Source organism: Tetrahymena thermophila (assembly GCF_000189635.1).
Source record: "Tetrahymena thermophila SB210 genomic scaffold scf_8254674, whole genome shotgun sequence".
NCBI lineage: Eukaryota > Ciliophora > Oligohymenophorea > Hymenostomatida > Tetrahymenidae > Tetrahymena > Tetrahymena thermophila.
In genome coordinates, this window is record NW_002476440.1 from 1 (window position 1) to 10245 (window position 10245).

Consider the following 10245-nt stretch of genomic DNA (forward strand, 5'->3'; position numbering starts at 1 on the left):
AGTGATAATTATAAATTTGAATCATTAAAACAGCAAAATTCGATTTCAATATTAAAAGGTTCTCAGCAAAGATATTTCCCACTAGCACTATGCTAAGCCTTAAAAGAATCCTCAGAAATTCCCAATAGAAGTATTCTGTTTTATAATCTCCGCAAATGAATCCATATTTATAAAGCTATATTGGCTCTGTTAATTTATTTCTTTTGATTCTTATTCTCCATAAAATGAATAATGTGATTATAATTACCCAAAACAAAAATAAAGGTAATATGAAATAAAGAGTGTATTTTAAGTGCTCCTAGGTATAGCATTCTTTGTTCAACTAAGATTTAATATAATATACATCACCGATTTAAGAGCATGACATAATTAAAACAAGTTAAGTAGCAGTGTTACATTAAAAAGCTATAAATCCAAATATGTAAGCTGCATAAAAGAATCTTCTCCTCTTTTACTAATTCAATTTTGTAGTACTACTTAATGTAAACAATACAATTGCTACCAAAATATAGAAAAATGGTTAGATAGACACCCAAATACCTCTAAGGTATTCTATAGGTAAAATATTTGTTTAAGAAAAAAAGCAATCTAGTGAGTTACTAAGATAAGACGAAGGGCTACCAAATATACTTGAAATGTCTATAAATGTAATATCAAAAAACTTGAAAATCGAATTTTAGATTATTGATGTGACTTATACATAGTTGATGAAAAGTTTGATATAAAAAGAAATCTAATCTTTTTCACCAGTCTTACCTATAATTATTACATTAAGTCTTCTTAATGTTTAGCATATAATTTATTTAGAAGCAACATCTATTGACTTTTGAATAGAATATATCAAATATGCTGAAATTAGTAAGAAATGTATCAGTTGTTTTAAAATTATGCTAGCTGGCTAATTACATTAATTACATAAATAGTTTCCTAAATAACCATATTTTTTCCCCCAAACAACTCCATAGCTATCGCAAACCTCACAAAGAGGTCCTTTATTTTATAATTAATTATTTAAAAGATGAATTTAAAGAATTCAAGTATTTAAAAATTAATAAATAAATAAGTAAATAAAAAATAATTTATTTAGCACTGAAAAATAATATTTTTTAAGTATTTTATTAAAGCAGAAAAATAAGATAGCAAAAATTCAGAAAAACTCAAAGATAAAAAAGTTAATTTTATTGTAATTAAATTTAGTCTTTATGTAAATTCGTTTACCTATATAACCTTCAACACAAAATCCGTCTTATTCTTTTCCATGGCAATTTTCTGGTCTATTTGCACATTTGATAATTATATCACTAAAGTTATTATTCCTCCAATACCCACTTTATAAAATAATTTTACTGTTGATGCAGCTTACTGCTCCTTCTTCAGGACAAGACTTACATGCTTAATTAGAATCTTTTATAGGATTTTGTAATGAATAAAATTTGTCACCACAAGGAGAACATTCATATTTTGTGTCTGAAATTTTTACATAAATTTCTCCTACTTCACATTTTCTAAAACTAACATAGACATCATAAATCTTTTAACCAATTAAAATTTAATTTCCAGAAATTTTTTACATAAAAAATGCTTAAATTTCAAATTTGACTTTTTTAGATGGAGTACCAAGCAATTACATACCTTTTAAATTAAATAAATAATCTTGGCCACTCTATATATATTGAAATTAAGTATTGTCTTTTATTTCTAATTCTGTTAAATTCAAAGAAATTAGCTGCAATTGATATGTTTTTATCTCATTTTATATTTTTAAAGAATAGCCAATATCTTTACTGCTTACTTTAACTGGGTTATATTCTTCATCTAAAAGGATTAATTTTATAGAGAAATTATTATCACCACTTCTGTAGTTTTCAAAAACATATTATTCTAAGTCACGAGATAAATCTTCTTTTAACACTATTTTATATGGATAAGATCCTATATTTTGTCCAAATATTTTAGCACGATTTCCTTTAAAAATAATTGATTTCTATGATTATAAATTTCTGGTACTTTTGATATTTTTAACAAAACTTGGGATATATTCCTTATACCTAATTGCTCCTCCAATTGAAGAGGTATTATTAAGAAAACTTGAATTTTAAATGTCAATATCTACATTTTATAAAAGAATAGCACCTCCTTCATCTTAAGATATATTTTCAGAAAAATGACAATCGATCATTAAATTTGAATTGGTTAAATTAAAATTATTCAAATTAAAACCTGTTCCAGAGCCATATGATTTGTTATTTGTAAAATTAGTATTTTTTATCACTATTTAGTCTCCATTTGATGATAAAATACAAGATTGAATTTGGTTTTAACTAAAAAAGGAATTTGTAATTGCCACATTAGAAATCTAATTAATTTAGATAATAACTGATTATTTTAATGTATTATTTTTAATAAAGAGATTATTCATTTAAATATTTGAAGCTTGCTCAAATAATATAGGAGGATTTTAATTTTCTTAATTATAAGTATTATTTTAGTATTTGATATCCTAGAAACTTACAGAAGAATTAGTAAAAAAAATTTAATAGTAAACACCATCTTGTAGATATTTTTAAACGTTTGGGAAGTAATAGAAATAGCAATTATTATTTGACTGAAATCTGATATTAGAAATTTACTAAAGCTTACTCGTAGTGACATAGATAAAATAATTTTAGGCTAATTATTTATTCATTATTTCTTTTTAATTGCTATGAATTTTCACATTTGAAACTTAAATAAAACTGATTCTATCTAAATAAAAAATTAAATTACTAAAATCAGATTAAATTTTATTTTTTTCAATTACTATTTAATTTATTGATAAGTTATTTCCTTGGCTTACTGTAAAAAAAGGATTCTAAGACTGCAAACTTAAATTTATTAATGTTAAGTTTTTTATTATTAATTAATCAAAATTTGATGAAATGTTGAACCCTTAAAAGTTTTTAGGAATTGATTAGTTAGAGATATTTATATTACTAAATTCAATATTATTGTTTTGGATTATTGATACTTTGTACTATTTTAACTACAAATCGGGTACTAAGAAATAAAAGCTGCAATTCCTGAATGCGACTTAGGTTAAACTCTGAATCAACACATTATCTTTAACATAAATGGTTGCATTTATAAATAAAATAACTGTATAGTAATTTTACATGCTAATAAAATCTATTTTATCTAAATAAATTTTTTCACCAGTGAATATAAGTTATTGTTTTAAATTATTTGATTAGTGAGGTATTATTATTGGATAAGCAGTTTGAATGTAAGTATTATTTTAATTAAGAAGGTTTTAAGTGAATTCCAATTAAAATTGGTAATTTTTAACTTGAACGGTAAGAGAATTTTGAAGTTGTTAGTATCCATCTATTTTCTTTTATATCATGATTTGAGTAGGATTTTCAAAAACTTCTAAGCAAGCATAATTTTCATTGCTACTGATAATTGGTATCTTGTAAAATACCACATCGTTCAATCCTAAATCATAACCAATCAAATTAAATACATAATAAGATTGGTCTAAAGGATTTGTTTCGATATTTGCAAAGAAAATTTTTAGGTTTTAATTTTGCTAAATAAAAAGCTGGGTTGTTGCTCCATAAAAGCTGTATTTGTATGATTAAAAATCTAAATTAAGTAGTTATACATTATTTTAAGTTGAAATGACAATTTAATTACTGCTTACTACTTATATATCAGCTATTAAGTTATTGAGATAACTTTGTGTAGAGATAAAAAGAGGATTTGTTATTAAAAAATCAAAAAGTATGAACATTTAGCTTGAAAAAACTAGTAGATAGTTTTATTTCTCATATAATTGAATTTAGTACTTGCTTCTGGAAAAAGGGAGCTAGAAAAAGCTTTAAAATATTAAAGTTGTGTTATTTATCTGGCAATAAATACAGATTTTCTAGATATTTCTTTCATTCAAAAGACCTACTATTACATATTTTTAGTCATTTGTTAATATAACATGTAGTATCTTGTTATCAAATTATTAGAAATAAATTTGATTTAGCTTGTATTAATTCTTAGTTTTATTAATTGTTAACTACAACAATTTTATAGATAGATCAATCGAATAAGTTAAAAAGTATTAAATTTCTGTTGTAGAATTAGAAATTTTATAATTTTGCAGATTTTATATGTAATATTTTTTATTATGGCATTATTATTAAAGTAAAATTTCAGCTATTCCAGCTGTGTTTATATTGTTATTGATAATACTTATCATTCCATTAGTATGCAGTATTAAAGTTATATTTTCATTAATCTATAAAGTAGAACTAATTTTATAATTAAGCTGGGATGAACACTACTTTTCAGAGTATTTTAAATTTTAGCCATCGAAACTTCCTGTTAAGACACATATTTATATAGGAAAAGTTATTAATATTAGTTTAAAATTCTGAAGTATGTCTTAGGCTTGAGAAAGCTGCACTATCTCTAATTAATGCGAAGAAATAGGTATGATCTAATAAACTGAATTGAGCTTATTCATATTTTAGAATATTATTTCTTAAGATGTCTGATAGATATTATAGCTACCAATCTGTGAAATAGAAATTATAGAGTTTAATCTTATCATTAAACTGTTCATTTTTTGATTGAGAACATCTATTTAATAAACTTAATTCAGATATGAAATAGCATAAATCATTTAATTTTTTTGATCATATAATTTAGGTATGACATTTTGATTTCTATCTAAGAAAAATTCTGTATTTTAAAAAAGTGAATTTATGTCAAACATTTTAAATGGTCCATTATTATATTATAGATAAATCAATTACTAAAATGATTAGACATAGAAAATTAAAGGCTATTTGATAGTTTATAGCAAAGATCCTGTAGATTTTTAATAAAACTCATATTAAGAATCACCACTATTGACAATTAATAAGTCTAAATTATCTATTAATTAAATATCTGATACACTACTAGACTAAGAATTTATAATATAATTCTATATGTCGTCACCAGTATAAAAATTAAGAATTCCATAATATATTTTATTTTAACTTATTGCAAATATTTCAGAAGATAACTCCAAGTAAATTAACATAGTTGTGACGCTAACATGAAATCTCTTTGAATGAACTAATGTTTATGATGAGAAAGAATAAAACCACACCCACCTTTTTAAATAATTATTTATTAATTAATATTTATAATTATTATCAATTATATTTAAGTTAATTATATGTTAGCTTAAACGAGCTAGTAAAATAAAACATTTTATTGAAAGTAAAGAATTTTGTGAAATCTTTTTAATTTAAATAAATTCAGCAAATAAATAGTTTGATAAAATTAAATAATCTTATTAAATAAATTGATAAAAAATGTTAGTAAATTATTTTTGAAAAACAATAATAATTTTACCCTTGTGAATCTGTGTAGCAAGTAAAATCTTAACTTATTTAGATAATATTTTAAAACAAAGTAGCATCAACAAAGAATTAATTAAGTGTTTTATTTTAAGATGTTGAAATAAACTAAAGCTATATCGGAAAAACAAACATATCTAGTGATCCAAAATATATTCCATGCTTTATACTGTAACTGTATCCAGAAATGCAGCAATATAAATTTAATGTTTAAACTAGCTTAAATGTATTCAAATCATAAATATAGGTATTACCATTTATAATTAAAGCAGTTTCAAACTTTGAATTAATACTTGAAGAAATATCAAATCCATATGACAAAGAATTTATACAATTTTCTCTTTTAACTGTAATTGATTACTCAGGTATTTTAGGATATTTAAACGAGTAGAGGCAAAAATAAAACTATGTTAAAACATAGAATTTATTTCCATTTAAAATAGTACCTACGTAAAATGAACTAATATACTCAGTATATACTTTGTCATCATTAAATTTTAAAAGCGTTTATCCATTTCTTATATCATAAAATACTATTTAATTTTGCTTAATTTGTATTATTAAATTAAAGCTCGCAGATAAAGTTGTTTACTAACTCATAAGTTAAGTTACTTAATATTAATAATCAAATTCTTACTATTGATTTATTTTAAGTATAATGATCTCTTCAGGTTTGTTTGCAGTGACTTATTATTCTTAATTTAATGTAAATAATTATTTTATGAAATTTAAAATTATTTAATTATATTTTTTTATAAATTTAATATAATAATTTAACTACTATATTTTTATATATTTTTGAATAGTATTAAAATTTTATATGGTGTATAAAAAAAGAAAATTTACATGCATATAGCAATTAACTTGGTGCGTTGAAGTAAATTTTAACTAGTTACAAATTAGATTTAATTAAATTGTATTTAGAGAGATCATTGTAAGAACCATATAAAATATCCCCTTCCAAGTATCCAAAAAATATTAACTAATTTTGTTAATCATAAAAGTAGCAAGTAATTAAATTCTATTAAGTAATATGATAAATTTAGCTTTTATGTGTTTGTAAATTTATGGATTCAATTTATTGATCTTGTTAAAGATAAATATAATTTTCAGCTTAAATTAATATTTGAGTATTTTAATTTTTTTTGCTAGCTTTAAATACTTACTTACCATTTATATCAAAAATAAAAGTTGGGTTTTATGATGAGAAAACAATTACAACCTTTTACTATGATTATAAATATATATTAGTAATTCCTCTTTCTGAAATGAATGAATTATCAATTAACTCTAATGTAGTAGAATTATACTTTGTAACTACTGTTTGCTACCCAAATCCATGTAGCAGTAGCAAGAAATTTTAATCTTATGCCTTTATTACTGTAAAGTCATTCAGGTTTTAATTTACTTTAATGATTAGCTATTACTACGCTAAATCTATATCATAAAGGGTAATACTCGAAAAACTAAAACACATAACTAAATTTTTTTCAGGAAAGTACTCTTAACTAATGCAACTAGACCTAAATTTTAGATAAAAATAGTTGAAAAAAAAAAAAATTTATGTTAAGTTAATTAATTTACTAAAGGTTTAATGAGGCGTTGTATTATGCTACCAACATTGTTTTTAAATTTACAACAGTAAGCTAAACCACTAAATATTTAATATTTTAAAATAAAGATGTAAATAAATTTATATTCATAATCTTAAATTAAAATAAATACTATTGTTTCCACTGCTTGTTACATATAAATTTGAGCTACTTTGATTGTATTTCAAATCTGCCTTTATTTTACTAAGGTTTGAAACAAATTGAATAAATTTAATCAACTCAAAGGTATACTAATTAACAACATTGATGAAATCATTATCTAAAAATACTAGGACACCTATATTATAATCAATAATTGATTAATATGGAAGAATTAGTCTTTGCTGAAATATTCTCATTTATTTTGTAAACTAGTTAGATGTTAGGTCCTGCAGACTAGCTCCTCCAACATAAGTATTTACCAGTTGGTCTTCTTCAGAATTAAAAATTAACTAGCTTTATTCTGTATTTAAGTTCCACGGTAATTAAAGGCATCTCATTTCAATTTAAACTTCCTAATTAGAAGTAGAAATAGCTTGAATCCCTTCATAGTTTCCTTGAAAACTATAAAAAAGCATCTAATTTTTATTGATTTCAGTGAGAGCTAAATATTAAATGGGATAGTAACGCTTAGTATTTATATATGTAAGCTAATTTTAAGAAATATTTAATTATAATAAATATCCTAAATGCGTGGATGCAACATACTGGTTATTATTAATTTTGATTATTTAATAAAGAGTCAGCTGATTGATTATCTCAAAATCTGTAAATTAGATGTTTTAAAATTTCTTTTATAATTAAAGTTAATTTAAATATCCCCATATAATTTCATTAGAATTTGTAATCATAAAGTACATATCATCTTCTGGAATTATAAAAATTTAATATGCAATATTAATACTAGGCATTTAAATACTCTATACTTACATAGAACCTTAAGATAAGTATTATATATCGAAAATCAATTATTACTAAGTTATCAGATAAATGTCTAAATCTTTAATATCTTTCTATATAACACTCTTTACATTAGCAATTGAATTATCTAATTTAAAACCTTTAATTTAATTCAATTTTATATTCGCCTCAACATAACTTCCATCTGCGAAGAAAAATATAAAATCTGACTAAAGATTCTCAATTATTTAAATTAATTCCTACTAATCAAAACTCAAAGAAAGAACTTATTTTTGTTAATTTAAGCTAAAAATGTTGACCTTTTTTTAATAAATAAAATTATTATTATTTTTTAGAATAATATTTTTTGAGGCAAATATAATTTTATTTTATTTATATATATAATAATGATATAAAAACTAGACATATTTTTGTACAAAAAAAAATAATTTGCTTGATTTTTTTTAAGTAATTAAAGAATGTTTTTTATCAAGAAAATTTTGAGAAAAATAGGGTTTGTAGAGTATATTTTACAAGCTCTAACATTATAATATTTTCCAAAAATGCATTTATTACATTTAATTTTCTATTACAAAAAACAAATAAATTTACTTTTGTTTACGAAGAATCATAATAGAGAAAATAGTTAAAGGTAGAATCAAACTTTGTTACATTTTAGATAAATCCACCATTTGTGCAATTAAAGATCTATTTAATAGAGCTATTATATTTGTTTTAAATGATTATATCTCCTGTACTACTTACGCTATAAATATTTCCATTATCATCTAAGTTAATGTCTACTAAAAAGCTCCTATGTCCAGAAAAGCTATTGATATATTTACCATTTATAATATCCCATGTTATAATTAGTTAATCATCAGATATCGAGTATGCTTAATTTAAGTCTTAATCCAGAATAAATTTCTTAATATAACTGGAATGACAAACGTTTCCATATAAATTTTAACTTTAACAAGGTTTGCAATAAGCTCTAATTAGGTAAATTATTAAGAACAAATAAATTTGCTTCATATTTTCTTTCGTATTATGACTTCTCTTTATTTTTAACTATATGCTATTTTAAATATTATAATAATTAATTAATTATTCTTTGTAAAAATCAAAAGAGTGTAGTTTGTTTTTATTTTCTATATTCTCAAAAGTTTCTAAAATTTGTATTTTTTAATTTCCATAAATGAAATATTAGGCAGTAACTATCACTTTTATTTATTATGATGACTACCAAAGAAGTAAAAAAGAGAGAGCGTTTAATATTCATTTATTTAATTTCTTCTATAATTAAATTAAAATTCAAGTACCTACTACTAAGTAAATCTAAATTATCAATAAATAAATTTATCTTTAATATTTTAAATTCATTGTCAAAGTATTTTTTATATACCAGACATAAAATATATTTTAATAATTAATTTATCAAATTCTAAAAAATTTGTAGCAAGTATATATGTATGAATCTGAAGCAAATATATAAAAAGTACAGCTAAATATATATAAATTACATTATTTATTTCTTTTTAAAAAACATATAATTTATTTTTATTTAAAATATTAATTGTAAATTCCTTTTAAATTGAGGAAGAAATATATTTATTTATTCAATAGAAGCATGTATTTTAATAAAGTACTCAATGATTATTAGATAATTACTCACTACTTTGTTATTAATTTTTATAAATGTCCTCTTTCATCTTTTATAAGAGCTCATATTGTGATTAAAAAAATGCCACATTAAACATCTAATTTACTTAAGTGTTTTCTTCCAAATTTAAATCCGATATAGAAGCAATCTCTGAAACTATATGTATACTTTAAGTTTCCTTTTTATCTTCAATTGTCTTTTAAATAGGTTTTTGTTCAAATTCTTCTACATTTTTTTTGTAATGTAAGGATGTATTTTATTCTTAATTTTATAAATTTTAAAAGTTGCTTTTTTAGTAAGAAGGCATAATATGTCTAGTTGAACGGATAGGAGATTATATAGAGCTATTTAAACTTTTAATATTTTAAGCAGATTTATAAAAATCAGGAGAGTTCTTCAAATTAATAAAGGCTATTTCTGAATTCTTTGGAGTATTAAAATCAAGATCAATGGTATTTTGCTTATTATCATGAGGTTATTTTTCATTTATGTTCAATATAATTTTTTGTTAATTAGACTCAAGACTATTTGTTTTTATTTTTTATTTACCTTTTTTAGCTTTTTGATATTTATCAAAGTGTTTCCTATTTATTTAAATTAAGAAAAATAGTTTTAAATATAAATTAAATAAAATATTTAAAATTATTTACTTCACTTTTTTCCATAGGGAAAATCTTTTAAAGCTTACAAAAGGCTTTTATAAAAA

The 10245-nt window shown here is 21.9% G+C and overlaps 5 protein-coding genes across 5 annotated transcripts in view; all 5 read right to left on the reverse strand. All coding sequences in view use genetic code 6, as the record gives it.

The window, feature by feature from the left end:
• Positions 1 to 82: 82 nt before the first annotated feature.
• TTHERM_000738576 (transmembrane protein, putative) lies at positions 83 to 2651 on the reverse strand (the record flags this gene model as incomplete). The annotated part of the gene is made up of 3 exons (XM_012796995.1): positions 1219 to 2651; positions 475 to 990; positions 83 to 426 (listed from the first exon to the last, which is right to left on the reverse strand). Coding segments are annotated over exons 1-3 (2061 nt in total), but the record flags the coding sequence as incomplete, so codon positions are not given.
• Positions 2652 to 2978: 327 nt separating this feature from the next.
• Positions 2979 to 4659, reverse strand: TTHERM_000738577 (hypothetical protein; the record flags this gene model as incomplete). The annotated part of the gene is made up of 2 exons (XM_012796996.1): positions 3153 to 4659; positions 2979 to 3099 (listed from the first exon to the last, which is right to left on the reverse strand). Exons 1-2 carry the CDS (start codon positions 4655 to 4657, stop codon positions 2979 to 2981), a joined length of 1626 nt encoding a protein of 541 aa, XP_012652450.1. The 5' UTR covers positions 4658 to 4659.
• A 123-nt stretch (positions 4660 to 4782) lies between these two features.
• On the reverse strand, positions 4783 to 5545 carry TTHERM_000738578 (transmembrane protein, putative; the record flags this gene model as incomplete). The annotated part of the gene is made up of 2 exons (XM_012796997.1): positions 4783 to 5135; positions 5380 to 5545. The coding sequence occupies 2 exons, from the start codon at positions 5543 to 5545 to the stop codon at positions 4783 to 4785; spliced, it is 519 nt and encodes a 172-aa protein (XP_012652451.1).
• Positions 5546 to 7083: 1538 nt separating this feature from the next.
• On the reverse strand, positions 7084 to 7554 carry TTHERM_000738579 (hypothetical protein; the record flags this gene model as incomplete). The annotated part of the gene is made up of 1 exon (XM_012796998.1): positions 7084 to 7554. One exon carries the CDS (start codon positions 7552 to 7554, stop codon positions 7084 to 7086), a length of 471 nt encoding a protein of 156 aa, XP_012652452.1.
• A 1971-nt stretch (positions 7555 to 9525) lies between these two features.
• The window catches only part of TTHERM_00738580 (transmembrane protein, putative), a gene marked incomplete at both ends in the record, with an annotated part of 2968 nt that continues 2248 nt past the window's right edge, over positions 9526 to 10245 (reverse strand). The window contains 2 exons of the mRNA XM_001013527.3: positions 9526 to 10123; positions 10190 to 10245. The exon at positions 10190 to 10245 is cut by the window's right edge and continues 276 nt beyond it. Coding sequence (XP_001013527.3) covers positions 9526 to 10123; positions 10190 to 10245 — 654 coding nt within the window. The remainder of the gene's footprint in view (positions 10124 to 10189) is intronic.